Here is a 23,270-nt window from a genome sequence, read left to right on the forward strand (position 1 = left end):
TCTGTGACCAAAGCTTTGGAAACTGTCAGCCCTGCTCTGCTGTTTACCATTCTCTCCTATTTGAGCTAGAATTACATGTTCCTGTGTGGTTTTAGTTTTTGTTTTCAGTAGGGAATTCATGAATCAGAACAGGTCCTATAAATTTTATTCTGATTACCATCAATGATAATCATTTTACGTTTACTGAGTATCAGCTAATTGCTGTGATCCAAGGTAGGATACGGGCTTGGCTAATATCTGGGCACCTGTTCACAATAGAGCTTAGTATTTTGGAAGGAAGGGCAAATAATAACAGGAAAAGAATGGCCAGGGGAAAGGTGCAGCAGGCAAATCGCCTTCTAGAGTCTAAAAATATAAATCAGCCTTAGAACTCCATATTGTAATATTGATGGCACACAGCACAGGTTGCTTTTAACTCCCTTTCTCTTTCTCGGAATTAACTCTCAGGGTTGTTGCAATAATAGTTGCTACTTTACAGCCAGGAGTATGTCATAAAATTCTTTGTAAGTTATGGTAATTTTACAGCTTTTCCTTTTGGGTAATTTTCATTAAAGATAACTCTTTAAGTCAGAGTGTTACTTTCAGTAGAGGGCTCCTATTGATTCTCTCCTATTTCAAAGAACTCTTCTGTTGCTTTTTGAAAGTTGTTAAATCAGTGAAAAATAACAAAAGACGGGTTGGTTCCAAACTATTTTTCTCTTGTGTTAGGTGACATTGCTCATTTTGAAATGAGGTAATTAAATTTCAAAATGAGCTCTGAATCAGGACATTCTATTAACTGTTCCTCTGTTTGTGTTATATGCAAGAAAATTACCAAACTAGTTAAGCTGTAAATTACTAGATGGGTAAATTGGCTAAGAGTATAACTAGGTCTTTTAAAATAGTCGTTTATTGAAAATAAAATGTTAGAACCCTAGCTGAATGTCGCTCATTCAACTAGTATTCTGATTTTGACTTAGTGTTCAGTGTTCTAATATTCACTTAAAAATTAAATGAAAAATTGTGACTTCTTCCTTTATAATATTAGGGAAGTAGAATGCAATAAATCATTGTATGACCAGAAGTCATATTTAAAATGTCCTAATTTGGGTTGTCAGAGTTAATACACGGACTAGGCGATGACCAAGAAGTTACAAAGCACATCCAAGGAAACTACCGCTTCACCTGCTAATTAAGAAGCTGTCATTATTTCACATCAGTTCTAATAGCATCTGAGTATCCGCTATACTCCTTATACTGCAGAAATGTGTCAGATGCCTAGGGTGCTCACAGGTACAGAAAGTATTGTATGTTATTAGACAATACAGGGCTTGGTATAAAGAGCCTATTTGGCTGCTAACTTGCTTTGTGATTTGGGCGAGTCACTGTCCTGCCTGGGACCATGTCTTGTTCTTTGTTGTATCTCCAGCATTAAGTATATAGGCACAATAATAAATGTTTGTTGAATGAATAAATGGGCCTCAAATTCCATTATAGTATTAACAAAGTCCCATTATTTATTTCCTTCTCTTAATCATATAGTCATTGCTGGCTTTTGTCTTTGTTTTATTTCCTTGGGTTCTTTCTGCTGTTTCCTAGTTAGAAGAAAGTATTACTTGGCTGTGCTTCAGGATATTTTTTAGATTAATTTTATGTATGTCTCCTTTTGACTTTTTTTTTTTTTTTTTTTTTTTTAAGATTTATAACTTAGAGACAGAGTTAGAGAAAGAAAAGTCTTCCATCCGCTGGTTCACTCCCCAAATGGCCGCAATGGCTAGAGCTGGGACGATCAGGAGCCAGGAGCTTCTTCTGGGTCTCCCATGCAGGTACAGGGGCCCAAGGGGTTGGGCTGTCTTCTCCTGCTTTTCCCAGGCTATAGCAGAGAGCTGAAATGGAGCAGCTGAGACTCGAACTGGTGCCCACATAGGATGCTGGTGCCTAAGGCAGACGCTTAGCCCACTGTGCCACTGTGTCAGCTCTGCCTTTTAAATCTTGGTGTTTTATGTTTTATAGTTTCTTTAATAATTTTTTCACATACATTAAATTAAATCTGAGTAGTTACTTTGTGCAGAACAAATCCTTGCTGCCCATTCTTGACAGAAGTCCTGGGTCCCAGGCTGATTTCTCCAGGGTGGATTGATTACTCCCAAGTTTCACAGTTTTATTAGGAATGGAAACCTCAGGATTCATTTTGAAGCGATTCAGATTGTTATCTAATCTGCCTAGAGTAGAAAAGTATCTTAGTTATTTTTTCTTTGTGTCTCCTCTGACAGGAAGGAAGAGTCAACCCTACAGTAGGTTCAGTCATTGGAAAGATTTCAAAGTTGCTATGAGAGGCCGGCGCCGCGGCTCACTAGGCTAATCCTCCGCCTTGCGGCGCCGGCACACCGGGTTCTAGTCCCGGTCGGGGTGCTGGATTCTGTCCTGGTTGCCCCTCTTCCAGGCCAGCTGTCTGCTGTGGCCTGGGAGTGCAGTGGAGGATGGCCCAAGTGCTTGGGCCCTGCACCCCATGGGAGACCAGGATAAGTACCTGGCTCCTGCCATCGGATAAGCGCGGTGCGCTGGCTGCAGCGCGCCAACCGCGGCGGCCATTGGAGGGTGAACCAACGGCAAAGGAAGACCTTTCTCTCTGTCTCTCTCTCTCACTGTCCACTCTGCCTGTCAAAAAATAAAAATAAAAAAAAAAAAGTTGCTATGAGAAATGTCAGTAGAGATAAAGGAGAGCTTTCCATTTAGGTAGTCACTCAGATTTTCAGGAAGTTTGGCGTTCTTTTAGTCTTCAAGGGTTTTTTGTTTAAAAATTTTATTATTGAAAATCTTCAATATTGCAAGGAAAGATTTGGAAAAAACGATTTTTACTTTTATTGATTGCCTTTCAATATATAGAAATACTTAGACACACATAAACAATATAGACATCCTTTTGCATAGTTAGAATGATGTATGTACCATTTGTGTTAGACCTGACAAAAATTCTAAGCGTTAATTTCAGGGAACACGGTGGAAGCTGAGGCTGAGTGCTTGATTACAGTTCAAGGAATGTGCTGATCCAGGACCTGGTTGTACTGTGCTCTTCTCCACTGTATGGCTTCTTTGTTTTTGTAAATACATCTGTGCTTTTCAAGAATTTTTAGAATTAATTTATTTGAAACATAGGGAGAGAGAGAGGTTGCTGCCACTCACTGGTTTACCCCTCCAAATACCCAAAATGGCCTGGGCCAGGCTAGGGCCAAAGCTGGGAGCTGGAAACACAATCCGGGTTCCCTGTGGGTGGAAGGAACCCAACTGCATGAGCAATTGCCACTGCCTCCCTTAGCCTTCATTAGCAGGAAATTCAGATGAGGAGGTGAAGCTGAGACTTGGAGCCAGGCACTCTCACTTGGAGCGTGGGCATCTTAACCACCATGCCAAATGCCTACCCTTCTGCATTTTAGGTGTGATTAATTTGAGTCATTTATAATCATTAATTTTTTAATTTGTGAGATATGTGAGTATATTCAAGTGGTAAAAAATCTTTATGTTAATCAAGAAAATTTGAAGGTAGCTTTTGAAAAATTTAGATGTTACCTATAAATTATGGATATTGTTTTTATATTCTTGGAAAAAAACAATGATGTATTTAAAGAGCTATTTTAGAAAAGAATCCTGCCAAAATGAGCTCATCTCTTTTTGTCTGCAGTAACATAGCCTAAATTGAAACTTTCCACAGTGGCTTTTCTGTCTGGTAGGACTGAGCCAGCCAGGCCAGCAAACCTGAGAAGAGGGAGGAGTAAATTAAGACGCTCAAGTCGTAAACAGAAGGAATTGATAGAGCCATGAAAACTAGCTGCACATAGCATTTCCAGTAGGAAACTTGACAAGGCATTCATCTCACTGAAATTTAACTAAGTCCATAATTATTGGAGATTTGTACCCGTATCTCTTTACATAATTTTGAAATGAAATTTTCCCATATACATTAATGTGAATAACTTATTCCATTCCCTTTCTAAGTTTTAAAATCTTTATTTATTTGAAAGAGAAAGATCTTCATCCACTGGCTCACTCCTCAAATGGCCTCAATGGCCAGGGCTGGGCCATGCTGAAGCCAGGAGCCAGGAGCTTCTTCCAGGCCTCCCACATTGGTGCAAAGGCCCAAGGACTTGAGGCATCCTCTGCTCTTTCCCAGGTGCATCAGCAGGGAGTTGGATCAGAAGTGAAGCAGCCAGGACTTGAACTGGCACTGTATGGGATGTTGGTGCTGCATATGGTGGCCTAACCTGCTGCACCATAGCACCAGCCCCCCTTTCTGAAATTTTTTTAAAGATATTGACAAGGAGCTGGTGCTGTGGCATAGTAGATTAAGCATCTGCCTGCAGTGCTGGCATCCTATATGGGTGTCTGTTCCAGTCCTTGCTGCTCCACTTCTGATCCAGCTCCCTACTGAGGGCCTGGGAAAGCAGGGGAAGATGCCCCAAGTGCTTAGGTCCCTGCACCCACATGGGAGACCCAGAAGAAGACCCTGGCTCCTGGCTTTGTATCTGTTCAGCTCCGGCCGTTGTTATTTGGGAAGTGAACCAGGGGATGAAAGACCTCCCTCTTTGTCTCTCCTTATCTCTGTAACAATGCCTCTCAAGTAAATAAATAAACCTTTAAAAAAAGTTGACAAAAGTGGACATACTCAAGGTGTACCATGTGAAGTTTTATATACATATATGTTTTGTATTCATTGCCACAATCAAAGTAATCATGCAGTACATTAGATCCCCAGAACTTGTTCATCTGATAACTGAAAGTTTATGTCCGTTGACCCTCTTACTATTTCTCCTAACCCCTGGCATCCACCATTCAAATTTTTTTTTTTTTTGGACAGGCAGAGTTAGACAGTGAGCGAGAGATAGAGAGAAAGGTCTTCCTTTCCGTTGATTCACCCCCCAAATGGCTGTTACAGCCGGTGTGTCGCAGCTGGCGCGCTGCACCGATCCAAAGCCAGGAGCCAGGTGCTTCTCCTGGTCTCCCATGCGGGTGCAGGGCCCAAGCACTTGGGCCATCCTCCACTGCCTTCCCGGGCCACAGCAGAGAGCTGGACTGGAAGAGGAGCAACCGGGACAGAATCCAGCGCCCCAACCGGGACTAGAACCTGGTGTGCCGGTGCCACAGGCGGAGGATTACACCATTCAATTCTTTACTTTAGGAGTTGGACTTTTTTAGATTCCACATAAAGTGAGACCATGTGTCTATGACCTTATTAAAAGCTCATAATTATTAATATTCTTTTCAGATGAGGAAACAGATTTTGAGATTTCCCAGGCTCACTGGTAGGTAAGTGATCTTAAACTACTTCACATAATGCTGTTCTCACGAGATAAACAAAAAACAAAACAAAACAAAAAACCCACAAGCATCTCTACTCTCTCTGTCCATGTCAACTTAACCATATGTCTTTTCCCATCTGCCCATCGCCCCCTACCTCTGGGGACATGATCCAGAGACTTGCCTCTTTTTCCTTCACAGTCTCCTCAGAGAGAAGGAGTGGTGCAGTTGAAAGGAAATGGCTCCCAAGTAAAAGTAGTTCTAATCCTAGTCCTACATTCTGGTGCCTGGGGCTCCAGGTGTTGTAATCCTAAAGCAAGCCTGACAGACTCTGCTGACTCCACGGGCCTCAGGGTAAGCCTCTTTGGCCCCTGACCACAGCTCCTCCGGGCACCTCTTGCCGCTTCTCACTGCATCCTGAATTATTCACAGTTGCCCACTGAAAGCTCTGCATGCTCTCTCACCTCTGGGCCTTTTGGACTGTTTCTTCCTCCCACTCTCCACCCAGTCCTGTCCTTCCTACCTTTCTCCTTTTCAGGACTTAGTGTGGAAGTCACCTTTCACAGCAGTCTTCCAGATGCCCTCAAGGCTCGGATGAGAGCCCCTGTGTCCCATAATGTCCTGTCCTCATCACTGCATTTTGTTGGATGACTTGTTCCTCTGAATCCTAAACTCTTGGGTCTAAAAAGCACCAGGGATACCACAATCCTGTGGTCAAGGAAGGGCAGGAGATGACTTAATCTCTCGTGTTTTAAAAGAGTTCTGGGTAGCTGCCACGCATACCTTACAGCTCGATCATATTTTGTTGGGACCCTAATTCACTCCTTATGGAAGGATAGACATTAGATACCCAGGGTGAATTAAATTTCTATTCCTCAAGGAACCAGAAAGATACTAGTGACACTAGGAGAAAAATACAAACCAGGAAACTGGCCTTATAACTCCTTCCTATTCAGCTAGAAACATACTATTTAGTAAAGAACACACCGTGAAGCACCTAGACTATGTATGTGCCTAGGGCTGATAAGTAACCAACAGGCTACAGAGCAAAACAGTCGTGCACTCTTGACTTCAGAGCTAGAGGGAGACACAGCCAGTAACCAGCCAGACATACATATGTGCTACCAAGGAGCCTTCCAAGTTCCTATGAAAGCTCGTAAATGGGGAACCTGGACTGTTATGCTGAGGCCAAGCATCACTTCCTGTGAGAGTGACTTAGGAAGTTAAGATCAAAAGACCACATATATAGCGGTTAACCAGGCTGACACTGAGAAGGGGCTGAGAGCGAGGAGATTCCCAGTCTGAGCTGCTGCTTGGGACGAGGAGGTAGAATTGAAACAGATTGGGAGTTGATCCCAAATGAGTTTGAATCTTGTCAGTAACACACTTAGCGTGGCTAATAAACATTAATAATAAGTCGAGAGGCAGGTGTTTTTGCCTAGCAGTTAAGACGCCCGTGTCCCACATCAGAGAGTGTCTGGGTTGGATTTCTGGCTCCAGTTCCTTCCTGACTGAAGGCTCCGGGAGACAGCAGGGGTGGCCCAAGTGATTGGATCCTTAGCACTTACGTGGGGTTTCCTGGATTGAGTTCCCAACTCCTGGCTTTAGCTCTGACCTGGCCCTGACCGTTATAGGCATCTGGCAAGAACCAGTGGATAGGAGCTCTCTCTACATATCTTTTTCTCTCCCCACTGTGCCTCCCAAATAAAATTTAAAGAATTTTAATCATAAAGTAAAATGGTGAAGTCATGAAGCTCCTTTCCCAAGCCTAAGCAATTAAATTCAGTTGAAGCCAGGAAGTAATTACAATATTCACTCTACTAAGGAATTCACCTCTGGCTTCCTTTAAGTAGTGCCCCTTCGTGTCCCCCAAATAGATTTGTCTGGTGTTGTGTAAGTCCCTCAGGTTGGAAGGGACTCCTTATGGAGACCTGAACCTGGCTGTGGTTGGCAGTGGTTACCTGGCCATGACCGGTACTGATAACAGGTCTCTGAGCACACTGTGGAATGGGAAGCTCCTTGCCAGAAAGCCTAGAATCTGTAGTAGAAATCCCAGAGTTGAGAGAATGTGTATTGGAAGAAAAACAGAGCCTTGCCTTTCCTCTTGCCTTGCTCCTTGCCCACCTCTGGCCTACCGTTTAAATGAGGGGACCCAGCATGGCCAGTGGCAGAAAGTCGGCTTCTGTCTCCCTCATCCTCTTTGGAGCTGGTGAGGATTGGCTGGAATGGAGTTTCCTGCCCTTTGTCAAAGCCGCTGGAAGGTTCCTCGCTCCCGGTACTTAGCCAGCTGTTCTCTGTCCTCCTCTGTCCTCGCTGCTTCAAGTTGTATGTGTTTGCTTTTGGAATATCTTGCTGGGATTCTGTGGACAACTCTACTTTCTGTATTCTCACCTGGCCTCTGCCCCTCCCTTGAGAAGGAGTCACACTGTGGAATGGGAAGTTTCGAGTGTATCTAGACCAGACAAGTCTTCCCTCTGTTAGCACCTTGGCATGTAGCCGAGGAACTGCGAACCAAGCTGGAGCAGAACAACACCTGGGGACTGCTCGCGAGAGCTTCTAAGCGGAATGTCGGATGGGACCTCCACCATCTTGCCACTCACCCTCCCGCTTCGAACCTCTGCAGGCTTTCAGGGCTGGTTGCCCTCCGGTGCCAAACACCAAGGGCGGAGCATGGAGAAGGCAGAGGCTGAGCCTTCAGCCACCCCTGAGCTGATTTCCTTTGCACTGCAGTTGTTCTGTCCCCCGCTCTGTTAATCTGTGTTCCTGGAGGACAGGGAGCCTGTCCTGTTGCCTTCCACATCTCAGGCTTTCCACATGGCTCAGTAACTATTTGCTGAACACATGAATAACCAAACAGGAATAATCGGATTGCATGGTGGTGATGCTTGCAAATGAAAAGATGGTGGAGAAAAGAGGATGGGAAGGCATTTGGAGAGGGTGGCTCCAGTGACAAGTAGAGAAAAGAGAGAAGTGACTATGGGGAGAAGTGAAGCACCGATCCCTGCTTTGAATAGGATCTATTCACTGTGGGGATAAAAATCTTCATGTTTGTATTTAATATTTTTAAGAAGTTGGTCAGGATCAAATTACCGGTCCTTTCATTCTGAGTATAGGAAATAAAGTGTCTAAACATTTATTCTGAGATTGAAGCCTGCAGGGCCTCAAGTTATGCAGGGTGTTTGAGGAGAAAAAATGTCCCATGAAGAATTCTGAGTTGGACTCTCAGAGAGCACACCGTCGGCGAAGCCCAAGACGTGTGGGCTAGAGCCTCCACTGGCGCTCCTTGCACACACACAGGGAGCTTTAGCAGTCTGTCTCTAGTTTCCCGTCTTTTTTCAAGCCTAGAGAGTGCCACGAATGCGTACTTGAGAAACACCATGCCAGCTGAGGCTGTCTTGCCCCACCAGGTCTCTGTGACGGAGTGGAGAAGCCTGCATATATTCTCAGCAGTGGTTCGGAAATGCTTCCCATTCAGTACTACCCAGCACTGGTTTATAGTTTGCTCACCTAAACAACAGGAAGGTATTTTTTTTTTTTTTTTGACAGGCAGAGTGGACAGTGAGAGAGAGAGAGAGACAGAGAGAAAGGTCTTCCATTGCCGTTGGTTCACCCTCCAATGGCCGCCGCGGCCGGCGGGCTGCGGCCAGCGCACCGCACTGATCCGATGGCAGGAGCCAGGAGCCAGGTGCTTTTCCTGGTCTCCCATGGGGTGCAGGGCCCAAGCACCTGGGCCATCCTCCACTGCACTCCCTGGCCACAGCAGAGGGCTGGCCTGGAAGAGGGGCAACCGGGACAGAATCCGGCGCCCCGACCGGGACTAGAACCTGGTGTGCCAGCGCCGCTAGGCAGAGGATTAGCCTAGTGAGCCGCGGCGCCGTCCAGGAAGGTATTTTTTGTGTGGTAATAGTTACGGGTTGAATTGTGTCCCACCCCCCTAGCCCCACTGCAAACAAATATGTTGAAGTCCTAACCTCCAATTCCCCAGAATGTGAACTCATTTGAAAACAATGTCTCTTCAGAGGTAATAAAGCCAAAATGAAGTCATGAAGGTGGGCCCTAATGCAATATGACTGTGTCCTTATGAAAGCAGAACATTGGGACACAAAGACAGACATACACAGAGGGAAGAGGGCCATTCTGAGTTAAGGAACACCGAAGGCTGCTAGCAGCCAGGAAAGGGACGGGGCAGAGCTATCCTTAGTGCCCTCAAGGGAGCTTGTCTCAGCTGACACCCTGCTTGTGGACTTCTGGCCTCTGAAACTGAGACATTAAATTCTGTTGTTCTAAGTTACCTTGTTTGTGGAACTCTGTTACTGCAGCCCTAGGGAACTAGTACAATTATTTTAAAAATTAGACTTTATAAGTCTTTAAGAACATATATTTCTCCAGACATTAATTGGCTCTTCTTTAGAATTCTCAGGGACAGGGGTGGGTGACTGGCCTAGCAGTTAAAGTGCTGGTTGAGACATCCACATTCCATCTTGGAGTGCCTGGGTTTGAGTCCCAGCTTAGCTTCCAGTCCAGCTTCCTGGGAGGAGACAGGTGATGGTTTAATGACGCGGATCCCTGCCACCCACACGGGAGACCTGGGTTGAGCTCCCGGTTTCCAGCTTCAGCCTGGTCCAGCCCAGCCTGTAGAGGCATTCGAGGAGTAAAGCAGCAGCGGATGGGAGCTCTGGCTTTCTGCCTCTCAAAGTTAAAATTTTTATTTTATTTTATTTATTTGACAGGTAGAGTTATAGACAGTGAGAAAGACAGAGAGAAAGGTCTTCCTTTCCGTTGGTTCACCCCCTAATGGCTGCTACGGCTGGCCGAAGCAGGAGCCAGGTGCTTCTCCTGGTCCCCCATGGGGTGCAGGGCCCAAGCACCTGGGCCATCCTCTACTGCCTTCCCGGGCCACAGCAGAGAGCTGGACTGGAAGAGGGGCAACCGGGACAGAATCCGGCACCCATATGGGATGCCGGCGCCGCAGGCAGAGGGCCATCCAAGTGAGCCACAGCGCTGGCCCCTAAAAATTTTTGAAAAGAAATGTCAATTAAAAAAAAATTCCCAGGCCGGCGCCGCGGCTCACTAGGCTAATCCTCCACCTTGTGGCGCCGGCACCCTGGGTTCTAGTCCCGGTCGGGGCACCGGATTCTGTCCCGGTTGCCCCTCTTCCAGGCCAGCTCTCTGCTGTGGCCAGGGAGTACAGTGGAGGATGGCCCAGGTGCTTGGGCCCTGTACCCCATGGGAGACCAGGAGAAGCACCTGGCTCCTGCCTTCGGATCGGCGCGGTGCGCCGGCCATAGCGCGCTGGCCGCGGCGGCCATTGGAGGGTGAACCAACAGCAAAGGAAGACCTTTCTCTCTGTCTCTCTCTCGTCTCTCTCACTGTCCACTCTGCCTGTGAAAAAAAAAAAAATTCCCAAGGACAATAATCCCTCTAGACTAAGCTGTACTGGATGCATCTAAAGAGAAAAAAAGGAAAGAAGCAATCTATTTCTAATCTATATTTGGTTATGGGTAGGAATTCCTCATGTTGAACTCTTAGGATTTTCTGCTTTTGAAGAGTTTGGCCAGATGTTCTCTGTGAGACATGAGCATGAGGATTGCAGATCAGTACTTAACTCTGTGTTTAAAAAAGAATAGTGGGTCTGTACCTAGAAAAAATGTCTACAAGGATAGACACTAAGATATTTGAAAGAGTTTATCTCTGGGTTACATTACTGGTAATTTTCAGTTATTTGCCTCTTTATTTTCCATGCAAATATAAATTGCTATGTTAACCCCCACAAGGGATCTTCAAAAAGTTCCTGGAAAATGTACGTTATGAAAACATAACAGTGCAGGGATTTCAAAATTTTTTGCATCCGAATAAACTTATCTTTTAATTCCATTCTCCACAAACTTTTTGAGGCCTCCTCATTTATAATAGAATATACTGAATATAAGACAGAACCTTGTACTTGGTGTTAAAAGACTTAACTTTGTTTCTGACACTACCTTCTGGGTGTTAAAGGACTTTCCATCCCTGGTGGTCTAGTTTTCCAGGGGGAAGAGTGGTTCTCCAAATACCAGCTTATATCTGTATTACCTCTTCCTCTCTGTCTTCTTCCAGCCCCTGGTGTGTTTCCCTGCAGGCTACTGTATCCTAAAGTAGGGGACTGGGCTGAGTTAAGACATCACAATCAGTAGCTTCATGGATTTGACTGATAAAGTGACTGGACCATAAGGCTGTCTCTGGGTTCACGGGGCATTGTTAAAAACAAACACCACTTCCCTAGCTGGCGATACTGGGGATAAGTGAGTTGGGTATAGTGCCTGTTCCTTTACCAGGAGACCCCTGCAGATGCGTTTATGCAAGACAACCCTCTCCAGAAAATGATTGCCAAGGACGGGGAAATGATTCTCTTTCGAGAGCTGCTTTTGGCAGACATAAGAGCATTCTTAGGGGCATCCGATGGTAGTCCCTTAGGGCTTTTGGAGAAACAGATTGTTACAAGGCACACGGGCAGACAAGGCTGCATGATGGTCAAGCGTGTTGAGCAGAGGCAGGCCTTTGCCTTTGTCTTCTTCACAGACCACAGGTGAATTCAAGGTTGTTTCCGCCTCCCCTATATCCATCTATATAAACAGATACAAATTCATCAGGGAGATGGGGGACAGTACAGTGCATTGGAGGGTAATTCTGGCTGTGCCCTCTTTGATTTTAATGTGATATTTAACAATATTAGTCTTTTCCCTGTTATTACTTAGTGTAATAACAGGGTTGTTCAACTTGTTCTGTTGGTGTCTTCATAGCTCTCTGTATCAGGAGATGCTCTAAGAAGACCTAGATTGTCTTCTTCTCGAGGATCCACATCCTTAACTCGATGGAGAGCTTGAACATCCCATGGGAGAACGAACATATGCACAGCTTTGTAAACTGAGGTCTAGAGAGATGGGTCTTTGAGAAGTGGTCGTCACTATGTAAGAGGCAAATTTTCATTTTTAATTTTTTTAAAGATTTATTTATTTGAAAGGCAGAGTTACAAAGAGGCAGAGAGAGAGGGAACGAGAGAGACAGAGACAGAGGAAGGCTTCCATCCACTGGTTCACTCCCCAGATGGCCACAATGGCCACAACTGGGCCGATCGGAAGTCAGGAGCCTCTTCCGGGTCTCCCACGTAGGTGCAGGGGCTCAAGGACTTGGGCCATTTCTACTGCTTTCCCAGGCCATAGCGGAGAGCTGGATCAGAAGTGGAGCAGCTGGGACTCAAACCAGAACCCATAAAGGATGTTGGCACTGGAGTTGGCAGCTTTACCCACTATGCCACAGTACCAGCCCCCAAAGTTTCTTTTTTTTATGGAAGAAAGTTACCCCTAGATGTTTTCTCAAACTAAAAGCATCAAAAATAAAAGTATATACCGGATATTTAAATATAGATGCAAATACTGGAACAAAATGGCTAAAAGAGTTTGTTAAAATGAAACCGGGTGGACGATGTTTAGATTAGCAGTTAAGAATCCTCTCTCTGACTGACATACCTGGGTTCATACCTCACTCTGACTCCTGACTCAGCATTCTTGCCAATGCATGTCGTGGGAGACAGCATTGATGGCTCAAATAATTAGGTTCCTGCCACCAACAGGGAAGACCTTCACTGCATTCTTGACGCCCAGCTTAGGCCCTAGTTGAGCCCTGGCCACTGCAGGCATTTAGGGAGTGAATGGGAACTCTTTTTTTTTTTTTTTTTTTTGGTCTTAAGAACAAAAGAATTGAAAACAAAACGTTAGAACTCTACTTAAAAGGTTGATCAGTGTTGACATCACCAGTATTGGGATAAAACATCAGCTGCTTCTGCACAGAGGACACATCATGATACTCCTGCCCCAGACAAGACAAGTAAAACAAGCCAGACTGAATCTAACAGGGGACAGCAGAGAGCCTCAAAGTGACAGTGATATTGGGAAGTTGAACAATGGGTGCTCATGATCAGGCCATCAAGGACAATGAGATTAAGTGTGACGTGACAATATTTGCAACAAATGTGCTATGTAGGTGAAGGATATAGGAGTTTTTTGTACTATTGCAGTTTTTCTGTAAATTCAGAATTATTTTTTGAAAAGTTTGCTTCTGGACCCGTGGCTGTTACTTAATTTCCCTTCTCTCTTCAGTTCTCAGCCTGGAGTCCTTACTGAGTGAGAGTTAATGAAACCCATCTTTACTGGTAAGATGTGAGGGAGAGGGCAAGTAGTGCCGTTTCCAGTGAAAATGAAATGACTCAGCTGAGGAGGTAATGCAGAGCCTCTCTCTGATAGAGGGCTGTGATCTGAGTGCCCACTGCCCTCATCCTAGAGGGAGAGGAGAGCATTTTGTCACAAACCTCTTGTCATCACTATGTAATCATCATTTGGTCCTGGGTGGGGCTGGCATTGTGGTGGAGCAGGTTATGCTGCCACCTGCCATGTGGCATCACTTATGGGCGCTGGTTAGATCCCAGCTGCTCCACTTCTGATGCAGCTGCCTGCTAATGGCCTGGGAAAGGCAACAGAAGATGGCCCAAGTGCTTGGGTCCCTGCCACCCACTTGGGAGGCCTGGATGAAGCTCCTGGATCCTGGCTTCAAAATGGTCCAAGTGGGCTATGGTGGCCATCTGGTGAGTGAACCAACAGATAGAATCCCCTCCCCCTTCTCTCTGTAACTCTGACTTTCAAAACAATTAATTAAGAAATATTGCACCTGGGAAACAAAAAGGAACAGTAGCAAGAGGAACAGGCCTCTGTATTGTGCTCTGGCCCCTCCCTCCTTAACAGCCTGGACCATGCAAAGGTACATGGAGAGATCCCCAATTTAGATGGATCAAACAAACTAACTTGAGACCACTTTCTTATTTAAATGCTTTGCCTTGGACCACTGTGTGGTTAAATTTCTTTAATATCCAGAATAACGCTAGTACAATACAGAAAAGCAGCCAAGTCCTTATATCCTTGGCTGTAATCTAGTATTTACAGTACACAGCTGGATATTCCAATCTGGAGGATTAGATACAGATTTCACAATTACAAAGAGCCAGCATCAGCATCGTCCTCAAAGGACATTCACCAAGGGAGCAAAGCATAGGCCAGGAAAAGTGACAAAATGCTTTGTTTAACCAGATTATACAGAAAACAGATTCCTTGACAAGTCATCAAATTCACAGCCAAGGAGAAACAAATCACAATGTTAGCAACATTACAGTATCCAGTAGGTGAAGAATCAAAGCTGTTCACAGTTTACCAAAGACAGAGTGTGGGAGACTAGGGGCACAGAAGATCTAACTAAGATTGAAGTCCGTTCGTGCCCCACCCGCTCACCCACCCCGCAGGTCCCTGTAGTTTACAGTTTACAGGATCCGTTCACTCTGAGGATCCCACTGGAGAGCTTGTTTTGGAAAGTCTAGTGTCTCCTAAGAGTGTGGGGTACTTTTGTCTGTGTCAAGGTATGTGGGCCATCTGTGAATCACGCTGCCTTGCAAAGCCAGTGATAAAGGAGGCAGCATAATCCACGTCATTCATTTCACACAAGCTGAACCCAAGAGGCTGGGTTCTAAGCACCTGCACAGTGAGCCATGTGTGCCCCGCTCTGGTTCTGTGTCCTTTTGTTGGAATGAGCTTGTTCCTCTCTCTCCCGCGAACGGCAAATGCCCAATATGGGCCTCAACTGCTCTTCTCATGGAGGGATTTTCATTTTTGTCAGGAATCAAAGCCTTTAACAGAGAATCAACTGTTTATCCAGCGCTGGTGGAGCAGGTTTGCTCATGAAGCCACACCCTGCTGGTATCAGGTAGGCCTGGGAGCCAATTAATGAATCTCTTCTAAATGCTTGGCAGGTGTCAACCTGCCCTTCAGGAAAGTGGGCAGCTACAGTCTTCTACCATGTCTCATCTCAATGTTAAGTCCCTCCTGGGCTGGGGGAGAGGCCTGGAGGGACCAGCTTTGTCCTGCCCGGGAGTCTGCTACCCTGAAGCCTCCCTGGTGTCTCACCATGCTCTGCAGCGCGCTGGGGTGAGGCTCCGCTACACCCAGGCCCCGACCCAATTCCCAGAATCACTAAATTAGCTCCTTTTCCATTCCCTTGGCAAACAGGGCTGAAACAGAGCTGGGCTACACTAAGGGAAATGAAGTCTGGAGCTCTTAAAACACAGCTGCCCGTGTAATCCACAGACTATGTGCTGAGCCTCTGTCTGACAGGAGGGCTCAGCATTAGAATCTCACCAGGGCAGTACTTTCTTTGTGGATCTTGGTCTGGGGCCCCATTCAAGAGTTTCAGTTTCTTACACATGGCTTTGTTTTTAGAATTATCAAGCAAGCATTTAGATTAAGTTTGTTTATACACACTTAGAGATTTCAATGAATTTTGGTCTTTAATTCTTTTGATCTAACATGTTAATTTTTTTTCTTGTGCATCACTATGACCTATACTTTTTTTTTTTTTTTTTTTTTGACAGGCAGAGTGGACAGTGTGAGAGAGAGACAGAGAGAAAGGTCTTCCTTTTTCCGTTGGTTCACCCCCCAAATGGCTGCTGCGGCCGGCGCACCGAAGCACCGAAGCACTTGGGCCATCCTCCACTGCACTCCCTGGCCACAGCAGAGAGCTGGCCTGGAAGAGGAGCAACCGGGACAGAATCCAGCGCCCCGACCGGGACTAGAACCCAGGGTGCCGGCGCCGCAAGGCGGAGGATTAGCCTAGTGAGCCACGGCGCTGCTTATACTTCATTTTTAAACGTGAAGTTTTTGTTGTCAAGGGCCGCAGCCACATTCACTGGACTCTTCAGCTGTGCTTTCCTGGGCTTCTCCTCTTGACTGAATCTGCAGAGGAAAGGGTAGGTAAGTCACTTCTAGGCCCTGCTTTGAAAGACCTGTTTTTAAAAAGAAGCCTTTTCTCTTTGTTCCCTACTCCCAATCCCCACACCCCTATAGCACCTCTGTGTGAATTGGGGATCTGGATCAGGGCTACTGGGGACCTGCAAAAGGTATCAGGTAGTTGAAGTTCAACAGCATGGAGTGAAACTAGATTTGTTTTCCATGGGGTGGGCATTTAGCCTAGCGATTAAAGTGCCCCTGTCCTGTGTTGGAGTACACGGGTTCAATCCCCAGCTCCAGCTCCTGACTCCTGCTTCCTGCCAATACAGACCCTGGGAGGCAGCAGAGATGGCTCAAGTCATTGCACTCTTGCCCTCACGGGAGACCTCGACCGAGTTACTGTCTCTCAGCTTTGCTCTGGCCCAGCTCCAGCTGTTGCATCATTTGGTGAGTAATCTAGTAAATGGGAAAGGACTCTGTGTCTGCTTCTAAAATAAATAAGAGTAAAAAAGGTTTGTTTTCCACAGTTTTACCTTGGGAGGAGAAAGCAAGTCCTCTGAAAACAGTGTCAGAAAACAGTGATTAAATAGCCTGTGGAAGATCTTTACCCAGTGAAGTCTTGATTTAAAAAAAAAGCAGTCTAACAATCAAGCATAAACAAATGAGTTCCATGGGTATGAGATGGATTCCATACGATTTGTTTAGATAAGTGAGAAGGTTCCAGTGGTTAAAACACATTGTGGCAATTTGATCGTCTATTAGCAGACTAGCAGCCCTTCTAACGGACGGTGGGTGACCATGTCCCAGTGGCCTTCTAGACCCAGGATTCTGAGAGGAAGGATGGTTCTGTAGGCGTTCGTTTGGTTTCAGTGGGCACCAGGAATCGGCACTGGGGATGAAAGAGAAGAGCAAGAGCGCCACTCCGATGTAGGGACAAGGTAGTGCACCACAGTACAGACCACGCAATAGCTGCATGATTAATACTCATCAGTTTATGAAGACATGGTTTCTTAGAAGCCGGCTGAGTGTCACTGTTGCCGACAGGGGACACTGACACACATTCTCCCGGTTCTCACTGGTACAAGACAACTGAACAGACACAGACGTATTGCACCCCGTCACAGGTTTCCCCAGGGGGAGGGTTCCATGGTTCCCGCTGTTCCCTACAAGGGTCAGATAAAAGCTCCCTAAATCATTGTTCATAGTGACTCAAGTGAAGAGCCATGAGTCTCTCTCTTTATGTGCTGGTGGCAAACTCCAGCGGCACCAGGTGGCCTTGGTCGTAGACAAGAATCATTCATTGTCGCAACAACTGCTGCAGCAGATCGTGAGATTTTAGAAAAGTCCTCGGGGACTCAGAACAACAGATGACATTTTTTTTTTTTTTTAAATGGGACATGAGTAGACCAGAACCAGCCTGCCCATCCTCAGAGGAAGTTGACTGTAGTCGGAGCTGTTAACTACTCAGGGCAGCTTGCTGTTCCCCTGCCAGTACAACTTCTCCTCCACCTTTTTCTTTTTCCATCGGCAGAGCAGCAGCATCTTAAAGGTCTTCCTGAAGGTTCTGTTGCAGAGGGCGTAGCAGATGGGGTTGACAGTGCTATTGACGTAGCACAACCAATAGCCCAGGTGCCACAGGGAGACCGGGACACACTTGTCACAGAAGGTGGAAACCAGGACCATGATGTTATAAGGGGTCCACGTGATGATGAAGGCCAGGAGAATGGCACTCAGGGTCTGGGCTGCTTTCCTTTCTTTGACGAGGACCATTCTCTTCCGTTTGGTCATGTGATGGTTGAGGCTGGCATCAAGGCCCTTTGCTGCAGAGTCCTTGGATACTGGGAGGGAGCAGGGCATGATTTTGACCTTGTGACAGCCGTTGTTGGCCTCCTGGCTCCCATCAGCTTTCACCACCAATCGGAACTTATAGGCCACACATTTCTGACTCTTGGGTCTGTGAGGAGCAGCTGGAGACGGGAAATATTTTGGGGTGTCATAGTCATTTTGTCCAGCTTGAACTGTTGTGAAAGTTTCCTTGGTCTTTTCAGGACTGGATTCTTCCTGTGGGCTTTCCTTGGCCTGACTCTTGTAGACCGCTTGGAAGACTCGGTCAGTGGAGGACTTGTCCTCGTCCTCTGAGGAGGGGTAGCTGCTACAGGTGGTGAGCTGCTCGGGTTTGGCCCAGTCGGCGCTGGGTCCGGTGCCTTGGGCCGGCTTCCCGGTGGTGGAGGTGCTCCTGCGGGAGGATGACCAGGAGGCCTGGCTCCGCTCCCTCTGGGCCAGAGTTGGTCGAGGGCAGCGAAAGCAGGATCGCAGCAGAGCCCTGTGAGCTGGCTTTTTCCTCTCGGCCTCGGCCACGGAGTCGGAGCCCTGGAGGTCAGCCAGGTCCTTTGTTCGCTTCTCCGTTTCCCGGTAAATTCGGCAGTAGAGGATCGTCATGACAGAAACAGGGATGTAGAAGGCAGCGATAGCAGTGCCGAAAGTGATGGTAGGCTCGGAGAGGAACTGGATCTGGCACTCGTCTGGGGGTACGGTCCGCTTCCCGACCAAGTACTGCCAGCAGAGGATTGCTGGGGCCCAGAGCAGGAAGGAGATGAGCCAGGCCAAGCCGATCATGATGCCGGCCCTCTTGGGGGTGCGCTTGGCCCGATACGTCAGGGGCCTCGTGATGGAAAAGTAGCGATCAAAGCTGATCACCAGCAAGTTCATGACGGAAGCATTGCTGGCCACATAGTCCACTGCAAGCCACAGGTCGCAGGCCAGACTCCCCAGTGCCCAGCGCCCCATGAGGATGTAGGTAGTGTAGAGGTTCATGGAGAAGACCCCGATGATGAGATCTGCACAGGCTAAGCTGAGCAGGTAGTAGTTGTTGACCGTCTTGAGCTGACTGTTGACTTTGAAGGAGATCATGACCAAGACGTTGCCCACAATGGTGACCAGGCTCACCACAGCTGTCACAGCTGTGATGGTGATGACTTCCCACAGTCTGTGACGTTCCAAAGGCTGGTGATTTACTGGGGTGCCGTTGACGGTGGTTGCATTGTGATAAGATTCCCCTTCCATCCTGCTGCAAGAATTTACAATAGGGTTGAGTTCTAGGTTCTAGAAAGTTCTACTTCTTGGTCAGCATCTGGAAGAGAGGGAAACACGTTAGCACCACTCATGTCTTTTTCCACCCTTGGCTTACCATGTGTAACAGAACATTACTCACAGCTACACACATATTCAGAGCAAGGGCTGGAATCTCTAAGGTTTTGATGAGCACTTACAGAATGGTTACCCATGCCCTTCTTGTGCACGAGGCTGCTGCCCTCTTGTGGCAATTGAAAAAAATAAAGGATTGGGACGGTTGAGAGCAAAGGAAAAAAAAAAACTGGGTTGCTGGAAGAGCAAAACAGAGGGTAGAGCTGGGAAGTGAGATTACCTTAGATTGCCATGACCTTCAGGGAAGAAACTCTTTTTTTAAAGCTCCCATTAGTAAGGCCCTCGAGACTGCCATGCATTGGCAAAAAAAGAAAAGTGTTATTTACTCTTTAGTTCCAGTCTCAATTATTAAACATTACCACAGCTATGTTGTGGGTCAAGACCACAGATGACGTAACGCCCAAACTCCAGGTACGCACCTGGCTATCATCTGAGGGCTTGAAATTGGTCCCCCGTTGCTGAAGATAATAACCTTCCCTGCATCCTTGGACCACTGGCAACATCAGAACTGTCTTAGGTTCTCCTTTTTCTAATTATAAAGTAATATGCTCCTTATTAAAGCTCAACCCATGTAAAAATGTAAAACTTATGAAACAGAAGTCTGCTTTCTTTCCATCTTGCAGAGGTAGTCAATGCCAACAGTTTAGTGTAGATTTTGGCAGTTTTTCGTCCTGCATCTACTAGCAAATATTCAAATACAGTTTTTTTTAAAGATTTATTTATTTATTTGAAAGGCAAAGTTACACAGAAGCAGAGCGGGAGAAAGAGAGAGAGAGAGAGAGAGAGCGAGCGAGAGTGTGCACGCAATCTTCCATTTGCTGCTGGATCAGAAGTGGAGCAACCAGGACTCAAACTGACGCCCATATGGGATGCTGGCACTGCAGATGGCAGCTTTACCTGCTATACCACAGTGCTGGCCCCAAAATAGTTATTTTTAAGTGGATGCATTTCTAATGTCTATACCCTGCATTTTGTTGTTTACTTAGCAAATCGTCATGGATGGTTTATGTATCAGTACATTCAGGGCTGTCCTCATTTTAAGGGCTGCACATTATTCCATTCCATGGTTGTACAATATTTAACAAGTTGTTGACAAATTAGAACTTTTAAAACTAAAAGGAGGAGCTAGCATTGTGGTATAGTGTTCAAAGCCAGTGCTTTCAATGCCAGCATCCCATATGGGCACTAGTTCAAGTGGCTGTTCCACTTCTTACCCTTATTAATGAATCTGGGAAAGCAGTGGAGGATGGCCCAAGTACTAAGAGAGGCTGGCAGGGATAGCGGTGGAGCTGGTCAGCTATCCATGGTGAGGGTGGTCCCAACCGCTGGGTATCAGAGAACCTGAGTCTGGAGGGAATGAGTAGAATGACCTGGCTGCTTGCTGAATTTTTGAAATCAATTCTGAATTTTGAAAGGATTTATTTTTTTCCATTAAAATTAGTAGTGAACAGTTTACGAAAGGGGTCTGGGAATTGGGGAGTGAACATACACTGAAAGGATATGTGTATAACCTGGGTACTTCTTCCCCTCATCTGTTTCCTCATTCGAAAAAACCAAGGAGATTGCACTATGGAGTCTAAGATAATTACACTTCTGTGACTTTATATTTTATATAGTGTGCAGGTTAATTTTATACGTCAGCTTGGTTAGGCTACAGTGTCCAGTTGGTCATCTAGGCAAGTGCATCTCATCATAGGCTGCTCAAGCATCACCCAAGAGTTTGTGAAAAGGAGGAACGCTGGACACCACCCTAGGCCTCTTAACTCGGAATCTTTGTGGCAGACTTGGGTATCATTTCAGCGCGTCCCAAGTGCCTCAGGTGATTCTCATGTATAGTCAGTGTGCAAACCCAGTGAGCCTGAGTACCTGCTACTCAAGGTGTCGCCAATGGATGGGCAGTTCTGGCATCACCTAGGAGCTCGCTGCAAACAAAAACTCCCTAGGACAGAATAAAGCATTTCTCAAAACTTAATGTGCATAGGAATTACCCGGAGCATCTTATTAAATTACAGAGGAGCAGGGCTTACAATTATCTAGTTCTCAACACACTTGAGTACTCTCAAGACTACCGATCCCTGACCCACACTTTAAGCTGCAGAGCCCAGGATAATTTCTGAACTTCCTAAAAAAGGCGGGGGGTGGGGGGGAGATTCACAGCTTACAGAGGTACTGTTGAGTTGGAATTTTCCAATGGAAATGTATAGTAACATTTGGATCCCTGCCCTGCCTTCCAAAGTCTGAGATTTTATTTTTAAAGACTTATGTATTTTTTGAAAGGCAGAGTTATAGAGGGAAAGACAGAGACAGAGAAAGAGCGATCTTCCATCCTCTGGTTCATCCAAATGGCTGCAACTGCCAGGGCTGAAATCAGGAGCCTGGAACTCCATCTGAGTCTCCCACGTGAGTGCAGGGGCCCAAGGACTTGAATCATCTTCCACTGCTTTCTCAGGTACGTTACCAGGAGCTGGACTGGAAGCGAAGCAGCTAGGACTCAACCTGGCACTCTGATATGGGATGCTGGTGTCACAGGAAGTGACTTAACCTGCTGCGTCACAGCCCTGGTCCCCCAAGGTCTGAGTTTTTAAATTTCCCCTCTTTGAAATCAAGAAATCCTTTCCAGCTTTGCTTCCATTTATTCTTTCCACGTCTTTTTCTCCCTCATTTTTTCTGAGAATGATTTTTCCCAATTGCTACCTTGCTAGAAGTCAGATCTCTCCATAGACAAAGGCATTTGGGACATGACATGAGTTCCATGGCTGAAGGACTCCTCTTTTTCTTTTTGGATGACAGTTGAATGTGAAAATTGAGTTTCAGGCATTATTGTTTTCACAATAAACTTCCTAAGTCATTAAAATATTTTTGAATAAATGATTGTGTTTCTGGAGGGGTAACTCCTATTTCGGGGGTGGGGCTCAGAGGCCATTGAATAAATGTTTATCTGGGGATGGGAATCCTTCTGAACACTTACTTGGTTACTACAGCTTTTTTATTTTATTTTATTTATTTATTTGAGAGGTAGAGCTACAGACAGTGAGAGGGAGAGACAGAAAGGTCTTCCTTCCGTTGGTTCACTCTCCAGATGGCTGCAATGGCCAGAGCTGTGCCAATCCAAAGCCAGGAGCCAGGAGCTTCTTCTGGGTCTTCCACATGGGTGCAAGAGCCCAAGCACATGGGCCATCTTCTACTACTTTACTAGGCCATAGCAGAGAGCGGGATTGGAAGAGGAGCAGCTGGGACTCGAACCGGTGCCCATATGGGATGCCAGCACCTCAGGCGGCATTAACCTACTGCGCCACGGCGCCGGCCCCGGTTACTACAGCTTTAAAAGTTCCCATTTTCACCATTGTTGAGTGTGAGTGAGTGAGTATGTGTGTGTTTGTGCGTGTGTGTGTTGCTAGGGCACCAGCATTAGCGGGAAGCAGTAGTCAGCCCGGGTTTATTTTCTCCCACAGAACAGAAGACAAGGAATCCAGCAGTAAAAGACCCCATGTTCCCAACCTTGACAGATTCTTTGTTGTCAGTGAATTACAAAAGACTCAAAACAACATGGAAATTAAAAAAGGGAACATTGTGCTACAGATGCATTCTTCTCCTTGTCAAGTGGCCTTGAGGCCTTCGGAGGCTTTGCCTTCCCCGGGCTTAGACCTTGCTTTTCTGAAATAGCTTTTCTCTGTGAAGCTCTGTGCCTGAACCTGTCCTTGCTCCTCTTCACTGTTTCTATAGCAACCCAACAGACTCTTCAGAGCATCGACAATCCCGTGGTAGTCCACCATTATCACAACCAGCTCACGTTATCAGGAAGAGAACTGCTGAGGTGCTCTTTCCCTTCTTCCTTCTCAAAAACAAATCAAAAGCAAGTAGGCTTAAAACACAAGTGGTCACATCAGGTTAGATATCGGGAAGAACTTCCAGTGAAGGACTATGTCAGTAAGGGAGGTTCTGGGGTTGCCTTTTTAATGTTTACTTGTTTTTTAAAAAGATTTTATTTATTTG

At 46.2% G+C, this 23,270-nt stretch overlaps 2 protein-coding genes across 3 annotated transcripts in view; one reads left to right on the top strand and one right to left on the bottom strand.

The window, feature by feature from the left end:
• The first annotated feature begins 13,859 nt into the window (after positions 1–13,859).
• Positions 13,860–23,270, top strand: part of AVEN (apoptosis and caspase activation inhibitor) — a 190,215-nt gene continuing 180,804 nt past the window's right edge. The window contains exons 1-2 of one of the 2 annotated variants that reach the window (XM_070053965.1): positions 13,860–13,888; positions 15,101–15,275. In XM_070053965.1, the coding sequence (XP_069910066.1) occupies positions 13,875–13,888; positions 15,101–15,275 (189 nt within the window). In that variant the 5' untranslated portion in view covers positions 13,860–13,874. Of the gene's footprint in view, positions 13,889–15,100; positions 15,276–16,371; positions 16,521–23,270 lie in introns of those variants that run through there. The other variant, XM_051822123.2, reaches the window with a different exon arrangement.
• On the bottom strand, positions 15,271–21,395 carry CHRM5 (cholinergic receptor muscarinic 5). Its single transcript, XM_070053964.1, has 2 exons — positions 16,607–21,395; positions 15,271–16,079 (listed from the first exon to the last, which is right to left on the bottom strand). The coding sequence occupies exon 1, from the start codon at positions 19,134–19,136 to the stop codon at positions 17,538–17,540; it is 1,599 nt and encodes a 532-aa protein (XP_069910065.1). The 5' UTR covers positions 19,137–21,395; the 3' UTR covers positions 15,271–16,079; positions 16,607–17,537.

The sequence above is a fragment of the Oryctolagus cuniculus genome, chromosome 12 (assembly GCF_964237555.1).
Source record: "Oryctolagus cuniculus chromosome 12, mOryCun1.1, whole genome shotgun sequence".
NCBI classification, from domain to species: domain Eukaryota; kingdom Metazoa; phylum Chordata; class Mammalia; order Lagomorpha; family Leporidae; genus Oryctolagus; species Oryctolagus cuniculus.